Below are 25,193 nucleotides of genomic sequence, written 5' to 3' on the forward strand. Positions count from 1 at the left end.
TTTGAACCATATTAAAAAAGAAGTCACATCTCGATAAAAAGTGCCTTCTCGAAAAAATACAAAGAGGCAAAAAAGTTTTAAAAACACTGTGTTTAACTAACGGTACCACAGTTAAAGGTCAATTGGAACATACACAAACATTTGGGGAGTTTAAAGGAACAAAACCCCCATAAAATTTTTATGTAAACATATTTAAAAAGAAGCCGCAACTCGATAAACACTGCCTTGTCGAAAAAATACTAAGGGGCAAAAAAGTTTTAGAAATATTGAATTTAACTAATGGTACCACAATAATAATTTAATTGGAACGTACAAAAAAGTTTGGGAGGGTTTAAGGGAACAAAACCCCCATAAAATTTTTATGCGGTGCACAAATTTCACTATAATTTTTTTATTAAATTTTCCTGCCATAAGAATGCCACATGTCCATTTTCAATAAAAAAATCTCTAATAGTTTTCGATATATTCGAAAAAATCGATTTTCATTTTGTAAATTCAAAGGGCTGTAACTTTTTTTATGTGCATATTTGTATTAAGGTAAATTAGGTTCATTCCAACTATTTTTGGTCTCAGAATATGTGAGTTAATTTATGACCTGTATTTTCGTTACACCCTGTATGTGGAATAGGAATAATTTTCATTTTTGTGGAGAAACCGATAATTTAATTCCTCCTTTTTTTTTTATTTTTTTAATGACATAATCGTGTTTTTTTGTTAATAACTCTGGTGTTTTCCATCCGAATAACGTATAGCTAAGCTTGTTTTAAAGATCTTATCAAATACTTTTAAAAATGTGAGCATTTCTGGAAACACCTCGTATTATTTACGTTATTTGATAATAAAGTTTCGATTAAAGGGTAATTTAAATAAACCCTCACCTAATCAGGTTGTAACTCGGCTTCTATCGCCGCTATAAAAATTAAAAAAAAATTAATTCATATTTTTGAATGGTTTCTTTTTGACTTGCATTTTATGGCTTTTTGCTTAAAATGTACTGTTTGCGAGATATTTTTGAAAAATCACCCAAATCACAAAAAATATTAACTAACCGAGAGAAGTGTGTATAACATTTTTTGCTATGAATTGAATTCTCCATCGATTGCCGCAGTTATGTAAAGATTAAATATTTTCACCCTCAAGAATGGATGATATTCCTCCCTGGCGTACAAACGCATATCGGCAATATAAATATAGTTTTTTTTTTTCGACATGTTTCCTATGCGCATTTCAGATTTCATGTCAATCTAAGCGGTTGTAATCCTGAGCAAAATCTGTGAAAGAATGGATTGAATTTATTTTAAAGTAAAATATAGTGTATTATGATATTTTTTGTTCAAATCGGTAATACAAGGGGCAATTCGGTAGATTTACCGAAAAGTCGGAGACGGAACATCACATGCGAGAAATAGCTTCGTTCGATTAAGGGGAACGGACCAAAATGCAAAATTTTAACGCATGTCAAAATTTTCAATGTGTTTTAAATGTATTAATTTTTTTCGAATCCGGAGAAAACTAATAAGGATTTTTGAAAAATTTAAACGCAGAATGAAAGACTGCTCTATTAACAAGGGTAGAAAGTGCCTTATAATAAATAAAAAGTTTCTTTTGAATGAAATATTTGCAATTAAAAATCACACTAAATTTTCTCTTTTATTTTCATCCCTGTAACTTTGTAACTTATTAAAATAAACATTATAGAAGTTTTCAGTGACTTTCGGCCCTCGGTAATAATGTAATATTTCATTCTGCGTTTAAATTTTCCAAAAATATTAATTAGTTTTCTCAGGATTCAAAAAAAAATGAATACATTTAAAACACATTGAAAATTTTTATTTGTCAAAATTTTGCATTTTGCTCCGCTCCCCTTAAAGACGACTAGTTACTAGTTGATATTAGCTCGATAACCTTATCGAGCGATAATAACACTGCAGAGAAAGTAAGGGAACAAAAAATGCTAAAGGCAAGTAGAATCTCAGGGTGTCTTAAATACACGATATAGAGAAACATGCTTGAAAATCGAAGCAAAAACGTAATTATACAAATATAAATCCGAACTACCATGACATAGGTATAAAGCAAAAACAAGGCTTGACATAAGTACGATAAGAAGATATTTGGAGAAGAATGATATGAGAATAGTAAGAAGCATAACCGCAAAACACTATTACCTATGCAGAATAAACAACATTAAAAAATGAGTTCAACAAACGAAAAAGAGAATGGAACAGCCTCATCAGCAAAATAGAAGAGGACAGCATAGTACGTAGTACGAGATAAGTCTCCATTTTAAAAAAGGACAGATTCACCATTAAAGAGATGGGATGATAATATTACACTTAAAGAAGAAGAATTATAATCAAACTTCAGGAAATGTCCTCAGTATAATATATTATTAATTAGGAATTCTAGATTACTATCCGACGGAAACTAAACGATAGACGAACAAATATTGTTAAAAAAGTATTGCGCTAACTTAAATTCACCATTCCTTTGAATAAAATATCATGTTCAACTTTTTAGAAATCATAAAAATACTTTGTCATTTATAAGTGTTTGTTTAAAATATAGATTACTGAAATAATATACTGTTTTAAAATATTCATTACTTAACACTCGAGAAATGCAAAATAAACTTCGTTCGCTTAAACACCAAATTGAAAGGGGAAACCCCGATTTATCTAAATAGGCAGTGAGAGAATTGACAACATTGTATGAGTCTGTAAGGTGGTGTATACGAGGCCGTAATACCAGAATCCTGATAAAAATTATACTAATGAGGCTGTAAAAATAGAACGTCCTAATGAGATGCTAATGATAAAAGAAGCGAACGGAACAGTATATATTGAATTTAATCTTATCAAAATGAAAATTTGTGCATTGAGAATGTTTTGTCACTAGATTCAATAAATTCGATTAAAACTATTATATACACCTCTAAATAGGAGAGGCTGTAAGGTTGCGGTATGGTTTGAGTCCATAGGAATAGTAGGATGTATATATATATACATATATATATATATATATATATATATATATATATATATAAAATAGATGAAATAGAGAATGTGGAAAAATCCCCTTACGAACAATTCACACATCCACCATTTCGGGCTGGGAAAAATTTTTCGAATAGAATCAAAGATCCAAACACCAGTTCTTAGAAATGTGTTTCGCCCTCTTCAACCTCTCTGGGCTCGTCGGTAAAGACAAGAGGTTGAATATCTTTAGACACATTCTAATCAAAAAACAACATTCGAGACCTAGACATAGAAGGTGCTTAAGTCTACGGCAAATCCGACAATGACAGTCTCAAGTTTTAATTCCCTAATTACTTAAAGTAAGTAAAATATATGTTTAAAAACATAAGATGTAGATCTTTGAAACACACTCAGTGAACCAAAGATCCAAGGTTATTGGTTTAACGACCACTCGTACGAAATCAAATAGATGAAATAGAGAATGTGGAAAAATCCCCTTACGAACAATTCACACATCCACCATTTCGGGCTGGGAAAAATTTTTCGAATAGAATCAAAGATCCAAACACCAGTTCTTAGAAATGTGTTTCGCCCTCTTCAACCTCTCTGGGCTCTATATATATATATATATATATATATATATATATATATATATATATATATATATATATATATATATATATATATATAAAACAAGGTTGAAATATTGGGGTAGCAGCAATTATTTATATATATAATATATATATTTATATATATAATATATTATTTATATATATACACTACTGCTACCCCAATATTTCAACCTTGTTTCCTAACTGTTCAGCAAAGATTATATACCTGTTATATATATATATATATACATCCTACTATCAATTTGGCATCGATACATTATGCATTTACCATCGATTTGGCATCGTCTTGCAAAGTGGCATCTGTATATCGATGCCACTTTACACTACCTTAATAACTTTATTCCTGTACTTGCTACCAGAAGTCTAATCAGCTCGGTAGTTAGAGATTTGATTCCTTGATGTTACTTTAATATATCAGCTTTCCTTGTTTACCTCTTACTAAGTTATATAAGTTTATTCCATAAAATGTTTGAGTCCAAAATGATCGTACAGTGAAAATATTATATACATTTAGTTCAGTGTTTTACCGTTTTGTCGCTGCCGTTATATACATGAAAACGTATATCCCACTTTCATTATCAATCATTTTGGCATCAGAAATTTGGCATCACTGTTGAATACAATATTATTCACAACGAAAAATAGACAATTTGAGAATGTATATATTATTTTCATAAAGAAATCAGTCTGGCATCATGTTTTATTGTTTTAACCCAATTTTGAAAAAATGTGAAAACTTTGTATTATCCACGTCCGTCTGTCCGTCTGTCTGTAACCACAACTCCTCCGTCAATATACCAGCTAGAATGACAAATGAGGTATCAAATGAAAGCTGATAATCCAAGGATGGTACTAAAGGTGAGATATTTGACCTTGGCGGTCTGTCCGTCGGTCTTTACGACCGCGAATATAACTCCTCCATCATTATACCAGGTAGAATGACAAATGAGGTGTCAAATGAAAGCATATAATCCAAGGATGGTACTAACGGTGAGATATTTGACCTAGGCTGTCTTTCCGTCGGTCCCTCCGACCGCAAATATAACTCCTCCGTCATTATACCAGGTAGAATGACAAATGAGGTGTCAAAAGAAAGCTTATAATACAAGGATGGTACTAAAGGTGAGATATTTGACTTAGGCGGTCTGTGACTCGGTCCCTCCGACCCCGAATATAACTTATCCGTCATTATACCAGGTAGAATGACAAATGAGGTGTCAAATGAAAGCTGATAATCCTAGGATGGTACTAAAGGTGAGATATTTGACCTAGGCTGTCTTTCCGTCGGTCCCTCCGACCGCGAATATAACTCCTCCGTCATTATACCAGGTAGAATGACAAATGAGGTGTCAAAAGAAAGCTTATAATACAAGGATGGTACTAAAGGTGAGATATTTAACTTAGACGATCTGTGCGCCGGTCCCTCCGACCGCCAATATAACTCCTCCACATTATACCAGGTAGAATGACAAATGAGGTGTCAAATGAAAGCTTATATTCCAAGGATGGTAATAAAGGTGAGATATTTGACCTAGGCTGTCTTTCCGACGGTCCGTACGACCGGGAATATAACTCCTCCGTCATTATACCATGTAGAATGAGAAATGAGGTGTCAAATGAACGCTGATATTCCAAGGATGGTACTAAAGGTGAGATATTTGACCTACATGGTCTGTCCGTCGGTCCGTCCGACCGCGAGTATAACTCCTCAATCATTATACCAGGTAGAATGATAAATGAGGTGTCAAATGAAAGCTTATAATCCAAGGATGGTACTAAAGGTGAGATATTTGGCCTAGGCAATCTTTCTGTCGGTCCGTACGACCGCGAATATAACTTCTCCGTCATTATACCAGGTAGAATGACAAATGAGGTGTCAAATGAAAGCTTATATTCCAAGGATGGTACTAAAGGTGAGATATTTGACCCAGGCTGTCTTTTCGTCGGTCCGTACGACCGCGCATATAACCCCTCCGTCGTTATACCAGGTAGAATGACAAATGAGGTGTCAAATGAAAGCTGATAATCCAATGATAGTACTACAGGTGAGCGATTTGACCTAGGCTGTCTTTCCGCCGGTCCGTACGACCGCGACTATAACTTCTGCGTCTTTATACCAAGTAGAATGACAAATGAGGTGTCAAATGAAAGCTGATAATCCAATGATGGTACTACAGGTGAGCGATTTGACCTAAGCTGTCTTTCCGCCGGTCCGTACGACCGCGACTATAACTTCTGCGTCTTTATACCAAGTAGAATGATAAATAAGGTGTCAAATGAAAGCTTATAATCCAAGGATGGTACTAAAAGTGAGATATTTGGCCTAGACAATCTTTCTGTCGGTCCGTACGACCGCGAATATAACTTCTCCGTCATTATACCAGGTAGAATGACAAATAAGGTGTCAAATGTAAGCTGGTAATACAAGGATGGTACTAAAGGTGAGATATTTGACCTAGGCGGTCTGTCGGTGGGTCCGTCCGACCGCGAATGTAACTCCTCTATCATTATACCAGCTATAATAATAAATGAGGTGTCAAATGAAAGCTTATAATCCAAGGATGGTACTAAAGGTGAGATATTTGAGCTGGGTACTCTTTCTGTCGGTCCGTACGACCGCCAATATAACTCCTCCGCCATTATACCGGGTAGAATGACAAATGAGGTGTCAAATAAAAGCTTGTGGGTGAAAACCTAGGACTTACGAAGTCCAATTTAAAAATAGGGCATATCAGAGATATGCCTTAGACATCATAGAAGACAATGACACAGAAAAATCAAACAAGCAATATGTCAAAAGGGCCTTAGTTATGTATCTTCGGTCCTGTTGGTCCAATCGTGATGTATAGCACCTCAAATGATAGGATTTGACAAACAGAATACAATGAGAGAAAAATCAAATACAACCTCATGTCAAAAGGGCCTTAGTCGCGTATCTTCGGTCCTATAAGACCAATCGTGACGTACGGCATCTCAAATAATAGGACTTGACAAATAAAATACAATGACACAGAAAAATCAAATACAGCAACAAGTCAAAAGGGCCCTAGTTATGTATATCTAGTCCTATTGGTCCAATTGTGACGTACAGCAGCTCAAATGGTAGGGTTTAATGAACAGAATACAATGACACAGAAAAATCAAATACAGCAATATGTCAAAAGGGCCTTATTTACGTATCTTCGCTCCTATTGGTCCAATCGTGGCGTACAGCACCTAAAATAACTGGATTTGACTAATATAATACAATGACGTATGAAAATCAATTACAGCATCATGTCAAAAGGGCCTTAGTCTTGTATCTACGGTTCTATTGGTTCAATCGTGACGTACAGCGTCTGAAATGATGGGATTTAACTGGCAGAATAAGATGGTGTAGACAAATGAAAATGACGGCATGTAATAACACTTTAAAATTGTAGAAATAAAATGGATTAACACACATGGTATGACATATTAGGTGAGAGTATTTAACAAATAGAATACGATTACATACGTCCAGTTTTTGACAAGCGACTTCTCTACATATGATAAACGCGAAAGAGCCCCAACGTTCACTGCTCGACATAGGCCTCCCGTTCACTGCATATACCCACTGCTTTCTGACGCTGTGACTTGAAAGGATAGGATTTAACGAATAGAACGACAAAGAAGACTAAACAAGGCAGCTCACGGGAAAAACACAACTGTCCGTTTTATACTCTACAGGGAAGCATCAAATATTCAACGTAAGAATATATTAGAGTATAACGGTATGATAAATCTTTTTCTTCTTTTTTTCATTTAGTGCATTCCGTACGTTTTTTAAACATAATCAGGAGAAGTTGTTGAATTTCTGAAGTCTATAAAAGAATTTCTTAACAAACCTTTTTTTAATTGTGTTATGGATTATTATTAAGAATGTGTTTAAAAGGCAGTTCGCAGGCTTATTGCTCAATGGTCTTATCACTTTCAAGCGCCTGTCTTTTTTGTAGGACTATTAATTGTTACTTGTGATTTCAACCATTCTAGCGGGGCAATGCCTTTTCTATAACTGAAATGAATATTGTTATCCATTTAATTTTTTTCCTCAATTAATTGAATGCCTCCTACTGGTGTTTGGTCTAAGCTTACCGCTTTTCCCCATTTAAGCTAAACTGCTCGTCAAAAGTTAGGGATATAGAAAATTATGCTCATTTTCATAGCTAATTTTTTCGAGAACAGATTAACGGATTCCACTATTTTTTTTTAATATTTTAGATTTTTCTTTAGTATTTACACAGTTGTGCAAAGGTTTACACAAACTTCTTTTTTGTACTTATACCGAGTGGTAGGTATAAGTACAGAAAAGAAGTTTGAGTAAACCTCTTGATAGGTATTAGTTACGTATCTTCACTCCCATTGGTCCCAACGTGTCGTACGGCGGCTCAAATCATTGGAATCAGCCAACAGAATACAATGACTAGGGAGCGGCTTTATATGCGATCAATTTTGATGAAATATTCGCATATATATGCGGTAAAAAATTACGAAATATGCGCAAGATATGCACAAAAATTCAAAAAATGCGCATTTCGGGAAACCACAAATTTTCTGTCTTATTTAGTAATCTTATTTATTATTTTTCAAATAAAATCATTTTTTATATATGCAATTTATTCACAGTTTTTACAAAAACTGCTACCAATAGTTACCTATTTAAAATAAAACAACAATATCACTATAAATATATCTTCGATTATAATTCACTACAATGTGTTTTTCCAAATTCTTTACGAGGAAACATATTCTTTGATCAGACAAAATATTTTTATAACTTGAAAAACTCCTTTCAACATCGATAATTGGTGCGTATTTAAAATAACTTGTTAATTTCCGTTAGAAAATCGTAAAACTTTGGCTAAAGGTGTAAATTCTCTTAACAATAGAGGATTTAAAAAATCACCAGAATTATAGCTAGGTACCTACCCTAATAGCACAAGGACGTCCAATGGACGTCCTTCACGGACTTTAGGGACGTCCATTGGACGTCCGTTTTCGTCCGAGGAACGTCCTTTATACGTCCTATTTTGGTCCAAATGTCGCGCTACCGAACGTCCATTGGACGTCCATCTAATGTCCGAGGGGACATATATTGGATCTTAATCGGACGTAAATTGGACCTTAATCGGACGTCCTAGGGGACGTAAATTGGACCCTAATCGGACGTAAATTGGACCTTAATCGGACGTAAATTGAACCTTAATCGGACGTAAATTGGACCTTAATCGGACGTAAATTGAACCTTAATCGGACGTAAATTGGACTTTAATCGGACGTAAATTGGACCTTAATCGGACGTAAATGGGACCTTAATTGGACGTAAATTGGACCTTAATCGGAGTAAATTGGATCTTAATCGGACGTCTTAGGGGACGTGAATTGGACCTTAACAGGACGTCCAATTTTGGTCCAAATTCCACGTTGCCAAACGCCCAATGGAGGTCCACCTAACGTCCGAAGGGACGTTCGGTGGACGTCAATTGGGCCTTCATAGGACGTCCCAGTTTGGTCCAATGTATTGCTGCCGATCATCCATCTAACGTCCTGGGAGGACGTTCGGTGGACGTCTAGAGACGATATTTATACCTGTGGAGAATGTATTGTGGGAAATAAAAAATATATTTTTTAAGGAACTTATATTACATCTTATATTAATTTACAATTATTGGATATTAGATTATTTACATTAAATTATAATTACATTTCTCCAAGAAATTAACGCACCACCTTAAAAATGGGCCATTTTTGATGTCTCGAATTTCCTAAAGCCATTGTCCCATCTAAGTGATTTTTTTAATAATATTATAGCCTAGGCTATATGGGCTACCTCCATAAGCTTGTCATGCACGGGGAGCTATACTGTAATAATATTATATCACATCGCTGAGGGAACTCTACATTACATATACTTTTCGAATCAAAACTTTTATTCTCTTAATATTATTACTTAAAAAATATATACTACATTCGTCTCGCTAAACTCGAAAAATAACTTATAAACCATAAAAATCTCCAAAAATATAAATGACATAAATGAGAATTGGCACAATTATTATTATGGTTTTAAGTTGATTTTTCGGATTTAACTACAATATTATGCAAAAAATTATGTTATATCGCAGATTTAAAATGGGTTTATCTCGAAAACAGTTATATTAAGTTTAGCGAGATGATTGTAGTACACTTTTTTTAAGTAAAAATATTAAGAGAATAAAAGTAGACTGGTACGCAGTCTGATTTTTGCATAAGAGTTTAATGAAATGGTAACAAATCAATTGGAAGTTCTGTCCGACAAAATACATGGAACGTTTTCGGTAGTCTGATGTTCCAAGTTTTTAACCTGTTCCACAATTAAAACTTCCCCGGTTCCAGTATTCCCGTACATCAAAGTTTGTCCGACTAGACACCGTGAAGCTATTAACAAATTTTCAGCTTGCTGTTAATCAACTTTTTTTATTACGCGGGATCCAGGTCTATAAATGAATACAATAAATAAGTAGGTAGGTACATATTATACACTTATTTATACGAGTACAATTAATAGTAGAGCTGGTTTTTGGGATGTTACAAGCAGCATTTGCATTTCCACAGAGATACTTATGACAGAAATAATAAAATACCGAGACGGACTATTATTATAATAATTTACAATAGGACCCGACGGCCGACGCTATAGGGACAGGTAAAATTTATGACTGAACAATGCACCGAGCATCGATACAAGCAATATGTACCGGTCGAAGGTTATTTTTTATTGTGCCAAATGGACGTATGACGTTGTACCTACCTTTAAAAATCGAATACACAAATTAAAAGATATTTAACAACCATAAAGATTTGTCAAACTCTATCACCGACTTCATGAAAACAAGTATTACTACATTCTTTGATGGTTTTTGCTGTAAATTTTAAAGGATTGACATGAAATTTGGCATACGCATAGCTAACATGCCAAAGAAAAAAAGTGATATTGTGCCAATGTGTGCTATTGCCCTGGGGTGAGTTTCACTCTTTCTCTGGGGTGAAAAACGTTCAAAATAAGTCCGGACTTCGATAAACTGATTAATATTAAGCAACCTTTATTCCATACTTACAAAGTATGTGTACTTACAAATTAGTACGTGAATTTGGGGGGTGAGTTTCACCCCGAGGAGGGGTGATATACAAAATATAGATAGATACACAAAAGATATACAAAAATGTTTCAAAACATCGAAAAAATGTGGTAAAATGCAAATATACATATCATATTATGATAAAATTGCGATTTTGGCGATTTGCCTTTTTGGATAGAATGATGATGATGTTGATTAGGATAAAACTGCGAAGAATTTTTTTATCGAAATATAGTAAAAAATATGAAAAATATACCAAAAAGCTTGAAAAAATGTGTAAGTATGTAAGGAAAAACATAAATAATTAAATAAACTTTTGACAACACAACACAAAAGTTTGAAACACTCACTATTTGGATTGGTTGTCCTGGCTTGTAATTTTCTTCTTTGCAGATGACGCTCACGGATCGATGTCAATGTCCAACGGACGTCCGAGCACGGACGTCCAATGGACGTCCAAAGGACGTTCATATTTATTCAACACGTAAGTACGTCCAACGTCGGACATCCGAAGGACGTTCATTTATTGTCCATCCGCATTAGGACTAAAACTGGACCTATTTTGGGCACACGTACGCTTAACTTCAAAAATATGCTCTCAATATTCATCTGTAGTAAGGATACATTGATAAAAATTATATTTTTGCTTATTAGAATTAACCACCAAACTTCTATCATCTTGGTAACGGGAATAATAAAACATTATAAAGTCCACTTTACATCAACAATAATTGAACAAGAAATTGACGACAAGTTATTCAAGGTCAAATTTGGCTTATACAAAACACAATTCTACTTCCAATTTTGCCGTGAATAAACAGAAAATAAAGAAATTTGACAAAATAAAACATATCCAATTGTTCTATTTCATCAAATTCCTTCATTTTCTTTTACAAATCATACATTTTGTACTCGTCAAATTTGGCCTTGAATAACTTAGTCAATTTCTTGTTCAATTTATTGTTGATGTAGAGTGGACATAACGAATAATTTACCGATCAGATTTTCACACTTTACATAAAAACAAAAACATGTATTAGATATTAAACTACATATACAGTTTTGAATTAAATATGATTTATAATCTTTTCCATTTAAACTATTTTATTAACATAATTAAGTTAATATTTTATTAAATAATTTTGCTGTTTAATCCCCTTATTGGTAGAATATGTCCAATATGGACGATTGGAAAAGGTCCGTATTTCGTCCGAGTACGGACGTCCAAAGGACGTTCATATTTATTCCACCCGAAGGACGTCCAACACCGGACGTCCGAAGGACGTACATATTTAGTCCACCCGAAGGACGTCCAACGCCGGACGTCCAAAGGACGTACATATTTAGTCCACCTGAAGGACGTCCAACGCCGGACGTCCAAAGGACGTACATATTTAGTACACCCGAAGTACGTCCAGCGTCGGACGTCCAAAGGACGTCCGTTTATGGTCCATGGACGTTAGGACCAAAAATTGACCTATTTTGGACGTCCAAAGGACGTCGTGTGCTATTAGGGTATTAAATATAACAAAAGTATATAAAATTCGGATTTCCGGGTAAAACATCCTTCGTCATTTTAACAGCCTACAATCATTTCATAACGGCGGCGTATTATCCTATAAGTACTTTGTGTAGAGATCGTTTATTTTCTAAGAAAAAATGAAAGGCGGTTAATGAGCTGTCTCTCTTGGTTCTCGAATTAATACAGACCACAGCCTGTGCGTGGAAATATTTTGTCGAATTAAAAAATTTAAATTTTGTTTTGGACTAATGAAATAAAACATTTTAGTAGTTCCAAAATGACACAAAATCTAGGCATCGGATAAAAAAGTTTATTTGAAGAAAGTGTATTTTTTTGTTCTTCTTAATGGCGGTACAGGCTCGTTTTTTTAATATTGTATTTAATTACAGAATAATTTTCAAATATTACCTAATATATTTTTCAAATTGGGCTCTGTACCGCCATTCTTTATTATATTACGGATACGTGTGCCAAATATCTTGAAAAAATATTCAAAATTACAGCCGCAATCTTGGAACGCGTTTTGGCTACCTGTTGATCGCTACTGTATCACCTTAAACAATTTTTTAAACAAATTCACAAAAATAATTTTTTCATTATGAACGATTTTTTAGATAAGTTGGGTTATTCTGAGCAAAAAAGGTATCTTGAGATTTTTCTCTAAAATTGATTTTTGTCGAGTTATATGGCCATTTTCGCATTTTTCAGGTTTTAAATCGCGTATAACTCGACAACAATCAATTTTAGAGAAAATTGACAAGAGACCTTTTTTGTTCAGAATGTCCAAAATTATCTAAAAAAAAATTGTTCAAAGTGAAAAAATTATTTTTGTGGATTTGTTTAAAAAATTGTTTAAACAATTTTTCGACCACGGCACCTTGTGAATATGTTATAAGGACCTCTTTTTGAGTAAGTTTGTGCAAAAAAATCGAATCGGAATAATTTCACTAACAGGGGCGACGATAAATCCGGGACTATAGCGCTAATTATTAATAATTAAAAATAACAGCTTTGTAATAAAATAATGACAAAAATCTCTTAAGGACCTTGAAGCAAGGGTTTGAAACTTGATCTGCTCACTTTTTAATTTCATAATAATAACTTTTAATCGAGTTATTAAGACTTAAAAATGGCCATTTTCGCATTTTTCAAATTTTTAATCGCATATAACTCGACAACAATCAATTTTAAACAAAAATGGCAAGACACCTTTTTTGCCCAGAATGACACAAGTTATCTAAAAAAAATTGTTCGAAATGAAAAAATTGTTTTTGTGAATTTGTTTCAAAAAAATTTTTTAAACAATTTTTCGACCAATGCACCGCCCGGCACCCTTTGGATATGTTATAAGGACCTCTTTTTGAGTAAGTTTGTGCAAAAAAATCGAATCGGAATAATTTCGCTAGCGGGGGCGACGATACTGCCCGGTCTACTTTTGATGCTGATGGTGATAGAATAGATACTTTTTATATAACAAAAATAAAACTTTTTTTAAACTCTTTAAAAAATTTGTGGCGAGTTTTCCCCGAAAAGTGCGTTATTTTTTGGACATTTTACGTTGAACTAGTCGATTTGGAATTTGACGAATAAGAACCAACTTTTGATTAGCTCCAACTCTGTTTTTATTGTGTGTCCAGACTTCATACATACATCATTTTTTTTACTGTTTTATAAGCTTTATATTTGCTAGGAATAGTTTTTCGATCAAATACTTACTTTTTGATTTATTTGCGAAAAACCATCTAAAAACAAAAGTTACAAGGAATTTAATTAGTTTATCCACTTACGGACTTATTTGGACCTATATTTTTTCACACTCGAGAAGGGGGTGGTACTCATCCCCAGAAAAAAAGCACACACTGGCACTCTGATGTTCATTTCGCGAAATATCGCAGGGTTCGTATTTAAAATTTTTAATTTACTCCTCACCCCTTTCCGTGGGGGTTCGTTTTTGGTATCATTCGATAGACTTTTGAAAAATATTGAACACGCATTTTTTAGTTTTTCGATCTGACGTTCATTTCGCGAAATATTCGCTTTTTTGTGAAACTTTGTGACTCGCCCATCATTTCTTCAGATTTGGGAACACTTAATAATCGGAGGGGGCCAAGTCAGGAGAGTAAGCCGCATGAGAAAGTAATTAGAACCCCAACTCGAATTTCTGCTACTGTCACAACGCTCTTGTGAGTCGATGTATTGTCTTAGGTCTTGAGAACACTTTTTTCTTCTGCTTATGGAGTCGTTTTTCATTCATCACATACCGGAACTCACCACATAAATTTTGAAGACCCTGACATCAAAACTGTATTAAATTATATGTGATCTAAGTAAGTTAATGAAAAGTCAGAATAGATAGAGTAGAACACTTATAAAAAAAATTGTAACAAGCAATTGGACATCGTAAGTTCTAATTTTTCACAAAAAGTGACCGGAAGTTGAACCGGCAGTCGATATTTGAACCCTTCGTGTAACTTTTTGTCAGCTGATATGACGGATGAATTTTGTTCACCTACAGATATGGACGAACAGACAGGCATGAAACCGGAAGTATGTATTTGTTCTGGTCTTTCTTAGTCGTGTTGACCAATAGTTTGTACTATTTCGACGAATTTAAAACAGTACTTTCGGTTGCAACTCTGGAACAGGCAGTCCGAGGTCAAACTTCTCACATGTAATATCATATTTTGGTTATAGGCTTTCATTTGACACCTTATTTGTCATTCTTTCTGTCCTACTAATAGACGAGTTGTGTTTATTGACGGACAGACATGGATAATTCTAGGTTTTCACATTTAATGATAAAAACAATAATTATACAATTCAGTTAACCTGACTATATCATTGTGATAATGACTTCTTATCTAAAAGTGACAACGGCAATAATTGCCGTTGTAATAATTATTATTCCATTCACTCACGATAAAATATCGCAAAACCTCCAGATTTTAAAGAACCGCTTGGATTGACATAAAATTTGGCACACACGTAGCTAAAATGCCAAAGAGAAAAGTGAGATTATGCCGATATGTTCTCTTGTCCTGGATGTGACTTTCACCCCTTCTTGGAGGTGAAAAAACATACGTGCAAAATAAGTCCGGAAGTGGATAAACTGACTAATTCTAATTCTAAGCAAATTTTGTTCTATAAAAGTTTTAGGTCAATACTTTTCGAGGTATGTGCGAGTGAATATGTTTATTTTTCATAGAAAAACACGTTTTGGACGGATTTTCGCAAATAACTCAAAAAGTAAGTATGTACATATTTTATCGAAGAAAATATTCCTAGCAATAATATAGCTTATGAAAAAGAGGTGTCAGTATAAGGTCTGTAGACCCAGTAGAAGCAGGGTTGCAGCTAATGAAAAATAGGTTCTTATTCGTCAAATACCAAATCGAATATTTCAACGTAAAATAACCAAAAAAATAAAGCACTTTTCGGGAAACACTCATCATAACTCTTTTAAAGTGTTTAAAAAAATTTTTTTTGGTGTTTTTAAAACAGTTTCTAGCGTGAAAAGTAAGCAAGTTACGCTGAAAATAAAATCGTTCCCTTTTTTTTGGCAAAAGAAAGTCATGAAAATTAATTGTTACCGCTTCACACGTTACTTTAGATAAATGTATTGTTTATACAGGGTGTCTCCGAAAATAGTGCGTTCCTTTAAGGTGTGGATATAATACACAATTTAGAACAAAAAGGTGTTGTAACATTTTTTCCTAAAGTTAACCGTTTCAACAAAAATTACGTTGTTCTCCATAAGAGTAAATTTTTATTTTCATAAATTTATATGACCTGGCAACATGGCGTAGAAGAACCTGTGACTGTGAAATTTAATCTAATGGGACCCCTTGTTTATTTACTAATTGAGTATCAATTTGCATATCAAAATGTATTTTCGTTTTTTGGTCAAACGGCTGAATTTAGAATAAAATGTTATAAGACTTTTTTGCTCTACATTGTGCTTTCTATCTATACCTTTAAGGAACGCACTATTTTCGGGGAAACCCTGTATATGATCTGTAAGTTGCATTGCTTCAAAATGCTTATTTTTGAAAGGGGTTTTGTTGAAAGGCCTCGAACGAATCACTAGTCACGAGTATGTATATGCAAATTTTGAACAGCCATATCTTAACCAATTTTTGTCTTCCAGAAAATCAAAAAATTCCAAATATTTAAAAAAGCAACACCTACATTTTTTACTCTTTAAGATATTTGGTATCACTAATAATTTTTAAGTTATTTTGACAAAAGTCTTTTTTTCAAAATTAAAGATTTAAAAAAATTTACTTTAAAACCAAATTTTTCCACAAATAAGCACTTTGAACTGATGAAACTTACAAACACAAACAATACATAAAGTTACTTGTGAAGTGGTAACGATTAATTCCATTTGGGCTGTTAATTAGAGGGAGTTTTTAGAATATTTTTAACCAAAAAAAAAGGAACAACTGTATTTTGAGCGTAACCTGCTTACTCTTGCTGCTGGAAACTTAAAAAAAAAAAATAAAAATAAACGTTTTCTTAAACACTTTAAGAAAGTTGTAATAAGTTTTCCCAGAAAAGTGTTTCATTTTTTTTATTTCACGTTAAAATATTCGATTTGGAATTTGAGATATAAGAGCTTATTTTTCACTATAGTCTGTTTTTAAATGTTTGTAATTGGTACAACCTCAGGCAATTTTACTCATATCAAATTTTGACACTATTGGCATTTCATAGGTTAGTTTATTTATTTTATCAGCAATTTTTGTATTTTCTGCGTTCTTCCTTTTATTTTTAGATTTTTAGTCAAGATTACCGTCAAAGGCCGATATGATCAACCAAAAAAGAAGATTTATCTGATGATATTTCTAGTGACTTTCTTGGGTGTGAATCTGCCATTTAGTTTACCTACTCCTCTTGGTTTTAAAACAAAGCTTAGCAATAACTCTGCTTCTACTGGGTCTACAGACCTGACACATATACCATTTTTTCACTTTTTTATAAGCTATATTTACTATTTGCTAATTTTTTTTCAATAAAGTACCTACTTTTTGAGTTATTTGCGAAAAACCGTATAAAAACGTTTTTTTTTTGTTGAAAAATGAACATATTCACTCGCAAATATCTCTAAAAGTATTGACTTAGTGAAAAACGCTATAAAATAGAAGTTGCTTAGAATTAGTCAGTTTATCCAATTCCGGACTTATTTGAACGTATTTGTTTTCATACCCTATAACCGACGAAACTCACCTCCAGATCAAAAGCACATATGGGCACAATATCACTTTTTTTCTTTAACATATTAGCTATAGGTACGTGTCCCAAATTTTATGTCAAACCAAGCGTTTCTTCAAAATTCTGACCAAAAACCCTAAGTAAATTAAACGAAAATATAAAATGAATTTTTCAAACAAATATTTTAAGTCGGTATGAGAAATTTTAATTTAACAGATGAAATCAAATAAACACAATTCAACTCGTAAAATATTTAGACCCTTGCTTGGTAATCCAGCTGAACAGGTAAAGAACCTACCTTTTATGTAGTTTATAATCTGAGAGGATGGAATATTTTACCAAAATATTCCATCCTCTAAGTTTACAATAGACCTTTTCTACCTGTCCTCAAAAGATCGGTATTTTTAACTCGTGGCAACGTCGAAAAGCGGCAAAATGATGGGAAATACACATTTTTATGTGGTGGAAGTCAAAATGGTTATGAAGTGTAAAAATTTTTGTATATAATTTAAATTTTTAAAATTAAAATTTTAGAAAACTGAGAACGATACAGGGCGTTAAAAAATGCGCTCAACAAACATACACGAATTAAAATTCGAAAATGATAGTATTTCTTGGTGATCCCAAATGACTGCAACATGAAAAGATGACATAATGATAGCGGGATGTATATATATATATATATATCTTTGATTCTATTCAAAAAAAAATTTTTCCCAACCCGAAATGGTGGATGTGTGAATTGTTCGTAAGGGGATTTTTCCACATTCTCTATTTCATCTGTTTGATTTCGTACGAGTGGTCGTCAAACCATTAACCTTGGATCTTTTGATCACTGAGTGTGTTTCAAGGATCTACATCTCATGTTTTTAAACATATATTTTACTTACTTTAAGTAATTAGGGAATTAAAACTTGAGACTGTCATTGTCGGACTTGCCGTAGATTTACGCACCTTCTATGTCTAGGTCTCGAATGTTGTTTTTTGATTGGAATGTGTCTAAAGATATTCAACCTCTCATCTTTATTGATAAGCCCAGAGAGGTTGAAGAGGGCGAAACACATTTCTAAGAACTGGTGTTTGGATCTTTGATTCTATTCAAAAAAAAATTTTTCCCAACCCGAAATGGTGGATGTGTGAATTGTTCGTAAGGGGATTTTTCCACATTCTCTATTTCATCTGTTTGATTTCGTACGAGTGGTCGTCAAACCATTAACCTTGGATCTTTTGATCACTGAGTGTGTTTCAAGGATCTACATCTCATGTTTTTAAACATATATTTTACTTACTTTAAGTAATTAGGGAATTAAAACTTGAGACTGTCATTGTCGGACTTGCCGTAGATTTACGCACCTTCTATGTCTAGGTCTCGAATGTTGTTTTTTGATTGGAATGTGTCTAAAGATATTCAACCTCTCATCTTTATTGATAAGCCCAGAGAGGTTGAAGAGGGCGAAACACATTTCTAAGAACTGGTGTTTGGATCTTTGATTCTATTCAAAAAAAAATTTTTCCCAACCCGAAATGGTGGATGTGTGAATTGTTCGTAAGGGGATTTTTCCACATTCTCTATTTCATCTGTTTGATTTCGTACGAGTGGTCGTCAAACCATTAACCTTGGATCTTTTGATCACTGAGTGTGTTTCAAGGATCTACATCTCATGTTTTTAAATATATATATATATATATATATATATATATATGAAAGGAAACGGCGATTGCATTTTATTTCACTTCGACCACCACCGATATTCTACACGACGTGTTTCGAGCTCATGTCAAGCTCTCGTCAGGAACATCTAGGTGGATGGTCGAGGTGTAACAAAATGCTTTTGGCCTTTCTGGTAATAATAAAATAACCAGACTTCAGTACACTTGGTACGACATCTATATGAATTAAACGAAAAGATTTCTCTGGTATACAGAAGAAATCTTTTCCGTAGCGGACGCGAAAATGTAAATTTCAAAGTCTTTGTTACGTAGGGATGTCCACGAGTTACTTCACGCAAAGATCCCTGGTTCGAAATTAAATTATAGAAAATAACTTTCGTTTACAGAAAATTACCCCTATTAAAAATACGCAAGTGTAGCTTAAAACAATAGTTTTTATTTGGATGTTATCCGAAGAATGTTACAAACTCGACTGACTTAAAAACATAATATCCAATATCTACACATTCCTTAAAACTGCAATACATTCTTATCATAGGTTTCAATCTCAAGTGGGCTGGCTAGTACGCCCATCATCCCTTCACCTTAAAACAACGAAAACCAAACCATATGGCTCGCCGTATGTATAAAGCAGAAATATCTTTTAAACACGGACACTGCCATATTTTATAATGACTCGACATTCTCCCACCTTGGGGAATTTGACAAAATTTCTCAAAAAAATACAGAGTCACGAAAAATTACAATAAAATATCAAATAAAGTGAAAAGTAAAATATATCAAAAACAAACAGTCATGAAAAAATCAAGTCAAGAAAATGTCACTTGAATCTTACAGGAGTTTTAACTACCCGGCCACTTCGCGTACATCTTTCATTTAAATCGGGTGCTCTGCTTTTTGTCACTCCCGCACTTATTTCACTTGATTCTTCCTCAGCCTGGAGCTGACAACCGTTCTCGTGAGGCACTGTCTCTGAAGCCGCATCCCGTAGGGTAATACCCTGGATATTCTCGCCAGCAGTAACTGCCTCCACGACTTCCACTAGGTAAAGCCTTTGCAACGGTCTCAGAAGTTGGCCTTGTGCCGTCGCAAGACGAACTAATCGCACCTGATTATCTCTACCGGGTAAAAGTTCAATAACTCTTCCTAAAGGCCACTGAAGACGCTTGATGTTTTCGTTGCCTACTAAAACGACATCCCCAATAGACACTTTAGACACTTTCGTCTTCTTCGTTCCCGCTTTGAGTTGAGCCAGATATTCAGCACGAAATCTTTTTCGCAAATGACTTCTCAACTCTTGCAAACGGCGTATTTTGCGTGTGAGAGAATTCTGCTCTAGCAAATCACAATCCGGCAACTCGTAACTGACTTGCTCACGTAAAAACATACCTGGCGTCAACGCGGCTAACTCAGTAGAATCATCCGAAATATACGTCAATGGCCGCGAGTTGACTATACTCTCACAATCACACAACAATGTCAATAAGTCTTCATAATTGAGAGACGCTCGACCCAAAACTTTTCGCAAAAGTCCTTTCACAATACCTATTAATCGCTCCCAAAATCCACCCCACCATGCAGCTGTAGGGGGGTTGAAACGCCACTTAATACGTTGTGTAGAACTATATTCCGCGATCATGTTCCAGTCCAATTGCTTAAGCGCGTTCTCAAGTCCCGTAAAATTCGTTCCATTGTCACTATAAACCGTTCTCGGGCGTCCACGCCTGGCAACAAAGCGACGGAAAGCTTGAATAAATGCATTTGTTGACAAGGAGGTAACGAGTTCCAGATGAACTGCGCGATAAACGGCACAAGTGAACAAACAAATCAATGCCTTCTCGCCCGATTTCAAGTAAAGAGGCCCAGCTAAGTCCACCCCGGAAATCTCAAACACTGCAGCATCTCGAACTCTATCGGCCGGCAATGAAGGCGTTTGTACTTCGAACGATTTCCCATCTTGTCTCTTGCACACACCACATTCTTTTAAAATGGACCGCACAATCCGTCTACCCCCTAAAGTCCAATATTTTTCGCGGAGCAAACTAAGCAGTCCCTGTGTACCAACGTGACAAGAGTTTTTGTGTAAGCTCAAAATCAACTTGCGCACTATAAAATGTTCACCCGGAAGTAAGATAGGTAGACGAAAATCTTCCGTGTCAATTCTCTCGGTAACGCGAGTTTTTAAACGTATAAGTCCAAATTCATCGACAAACGTGGTCAGCGAGGAAATTCGTTTCGTATCTGAACCGAACGCTTCGTTCTGCACTAACTTCAACACAAACATTTCGGCTTTGTCGATTTCCTCCGCGACCAATTCGCCTGTAAGTTTTCCATTTGAATTTCTCGTATTGTAACAAAATCGTAGCGTCCAAGCCATCATTCTTAACAGTTTTGTGTACTGAGAAAAGTAACGCAGGTGCCAATCGTCGGACGTCATATTCAATAGTGACGAAATGGCTTTTTTCTTTTTCTCAGTGCCGACTTCTTCTTCATCAACCTCTACTTTTTGTTGGGGCCAATAATTTTCGTTTCTGTACAACCATTCCGGTCCATCGAGATTCGAACAATTGCCGAACACCACAGCCTCTTGATGGAAGATCGGCAGGGTTGAGAGAACCAGGCACATATTTCCAACACTCAGCATTGGCTAAATTTCTATAATCTCCTGAACTCTATTAAAAACAAAAACAGACCAGTCATCCTTACGTTGAATCCAAGAAAGAACTGTAGTGGAATCACTCCAAAAATAAGACTCAACATGCTGAGAAAATTGTCTTTTGACTGACTGATAAAGTCTAGCACCAATAGTGGCTGCCAACAGTTCCAATCTAGGTATAGAAATCTTCTTCAAAGGAGCCACACGACTCTTAGCTGCTATAAGAAAAATCGAAACACCATCATTCCGAAGAACTCTCAAAAACACTACGGCTGCATAAGCTTTCTTACTTGCATCTGAAAAGGTGTGCAAACTCCAATGGTCAGCTTCAATGGGCCCAGCCTGGATCCAACGTGGAATCTCAATACTCGACAGTTCAGGAAGATGAGTAACCCATTGACAAAATTCCTCAGCCATGTCATTCTCGACTGGTGCATCCCATCCCAGGCGCTTTTCCCAAAGTTTCTGCAGCAACAGTTTAGGGAACAGAGATACTCTGTTAACATCTGAGATAACAGGTAAAACCAATAGGGTCAAATATACTCTGAGCTACAGAAAGCATCAGTCTCTTAGTTACGGGTTCTTTTCCGACCACTCCCTGAAAAATTTCACCATTGATTTTTAGTGTGTCTCTTGAAGAGTCCCAGAGAAGACCAAGAACAGGGACAACTGTTTTTGTACTACCAGAAGACTCCCACCCTCTCAAATCCATCTTAGCTTCCTCCATGATGGCAGTTGCTTCTGACACGAACTTTCTCAACTCATTCTCATCAGTAACACTAGTCACACAATTATCTACATAGAACCCAATCATAAGCCTTTCAATTGTATTTTTAGAGTACGGCATATCATTACAACACTTCTCCAGCGCCTTTATCAAATGAAATTCTATAGTAGCACCCAGAAGAAATGGACTACAGTTGACTCCAAAAACAACTCTCCTATGTCGAAATACAAATTCCTTTCCCTCATTGTTTACCCATAGGAACCTCAAAAAATCTCTGTCCTTCGAATGTACAGAAATTTGAAGAAAAGCCTTTCGAATATCCGACACAACACCTATTTTTTGTTGTCTGAACCGTAATAACACAGAAGGAATAAGTTCAATAAGATTAGGCCCTACCTCTAAACACTGGTTCAGAGAAGGACGACCCTGTTCATGAGATGATGCATCAAAGACTGGCCTAATTTTCGTGGTTTTGCTAGTATTTTTAATAACGGGCCTGTGAGGCAAATAGTGCACACAATTATTCTCTTCGGGATTATTTACTATTTCGATCACACCCTCGTTCAACCACTCATTGAATATTAAATTATACGATTCAAACAAATTTGACTTTTTCAACTTATTTAAAGTAGTATCTAACCTTCTTCTAGCGACAACTAAATTATCTGAAATTAAAGGATGCTTGTTCAACCAAGGTAACATAACCTCATACCTACCTTCGTTGTCACATCGGATAGTCTCATAGAAAAAATTCTTAGCCTCCTTGGCCGCCACCTCTCGTGTCAATTTTTCTACAGGATCGGTTATCCCAATAATATCAAGCTCCCAGAGTTTCGCCACAGAAGAACTATCAACAAACAACGCAATCGACATCATAGATGTGCTGAAATTAGAAGCAACTGCCGGCACCTTGCCCATAAGAGTCCAACCTAACAAAGTTTCAACTGCTACAAGACCACACTGTAACTGATATTTCCTCCCTGTATACAATTTGCCTACAACATCAGCTCCTAACAAAATCTCAATTGGTGCTATATGTCCGACATCGCTGAGCGAAATATTCATGTCACTAAGTTCCTCAACCCAAGGGCCGTGATAAACAGGAGAGACATCTGCACAAATTTTTGGTTGATAAGGCATCAAATGAACAAGAGTAAGCTCCTTCACTCGCAGTTACCTTGTATAATTTATGTCGTTGTTCAGAAGTACTTTTACCGCCAAATAACGTATGTACGATATTTTCCGTTCCTTAGCAGAAAAACCCATTTCTCGTGCGGTACGCTGTAAAATATATGTTCTCTGCGATCCAGTGTCAATAAGTGCCCTTACTTGTTTACCATGTGCACTTCTTATGTTTACTCGCAGAGTTTGTAAAAAAACCTGTGTATTATTCAAATTCGCAAGCGTCTGATCCTCAGTCCTATTTTCTTCCGAGCGGCTGATACTTGAGGTCGATGTATCAATTTTGTTAACAGGTAAATCAGGACACATCAAAACAACATGGGATTTACAACACAAAATACAATTCAAACGTGCTCTACAGTTCTTCGAAGAATGTCGAACCTTCAAACATCGAAAACAGGCTTTCTTTTCTGACAATGTTCGTCGTTTCTGTTCCATAGACAATTTTTGTGCTTTAAAACAATTGATACTGTCATGCTGTCCTTCGCAAAAAATACACCTGTCAACCTCATAATTTACCAACCCAGCAGCGGTCGCTGATGGCTGATCAGTTCCTTGCTTTGGTAATTTTATATTCTTCTTTTCAACCAGGTTATTGGATTTACATTTATTTTCAGTCGATAAACCAAAACCTTCCGTTGCTAAATTAATTTTTTGTTCATTTTGAACTTCATCTTGTAGAAAACTCATTAGCCCACTTAATCTTGTCTCCAAAGTTGAAACTTCTGCATATTCTTCGACATATTGCCGCATATTGGATACAATATTGCCGCATATTTGTCAGCAGTTATGCCTAAGGTCTCAAGTGAACGAAGTTGACTCTCTATCATATCATATAGTGCAGAAACATTACAAGAACTACTAGAAACTCGACTCAAAATTAACTTTAAGAGCTCCCTAATATATACTTCAATCTGGAGATCCTCTCTGCCAAACCTAGACTTCAAACTCTTTATAATTTTTGAGTAATTATCGGCTACTGCAGGAAAACTCTCCACTAAACGTCTGGCCTTACTACCGTCTACAGTGGCTTGTCTCAAATAAGCTATTTTGTCGTTTAAATCAATCGATGGATCATCATGCACTACTTTGAACTGCGACCAAAATGGAAGCCAATCTATCAAGTCCCCAGAATATTTCTTGAATTCGATTGGAGGTAATTTAAAACTGCGCTTACCTTTTATTGATGACTCTGAACTTACTAAACTGGGTCTGTCTTCGCATTTGTACTTCAGTTCATAGTAGCGTGTGCTGTATCTATCCTTTGCCTCCATCTCACTGATTAATTCTGCCTCGGAAGCCTTTTCGACCATAGCTTCAAACACCGCACTTTCCACGACACAAAGCTCATTGTACTTAACTTGTAACAGTTCCCACTGTACACTAATTTGTTGCCAGGGTCGAGTGTCCACCGTTTCAGATAACAAATTGTTCAAAACATTAGCAGCTGTCGTAAAAGCAGTACGAAGCACTGT

General features: G+C 35.1%; 1 protein-coding gene across 1 annotated transcript; it reads right to left on the reverse strand.

Moving 5' to 3' along the window:
* Window positions 1–878: 878 nt before the first annotated feature.
* On the reverse strand, window positions 879–23,601 carry LOC126880810 (uncharacterized). Its single transcript, XM_050644872.1, has 2 exons — window positions 22,422–23,601; window positions 879–910 (listed from the first exon to the last, which is right to left on the reverse strand). The coding sequence occupies exons 1-2, from the start codon at window positions 23,599–23,601 to the stop codon at window positions 879–881; spliced, it is 1,212 nt and encodes a 403-aa protein (XP_050500829.1).
* Between the last annotated feature and the right edge of the window lie 1,592 nt (window positions 23,602–25,193).

Source organism: Diabrotica virgifera, chromosome 2, assembly GCF_917563875.1.
Source record: "Diabrotica virgifera virgifera chromosome 2, PGI_DIABVI_V3a".
Classification (NCBI taxonomy): Eukaryota; Metazoa; Arthropoda; class Insecta; order Coleoptera; family Chrysomelidae; genus Diabrotica; species Diabrotica virgifera.

Bases quoted from the DNA above. Each gene is read 5' to 3' on its own strand.
- LOC126880810 (XM_050644872.1), bottom strand. From the start codon at position 23,601: ATGAATATTTCGCTCAGCGATGTCGGACATATAGCACCAATTGAGATT. The intron at 911-22,421 runs GTGAAATTTTTC...TAATTTTTATAG, and splicing joins AGACACACTAAAAATCAATG to CGGCGATAGAAGCCGAGTTA.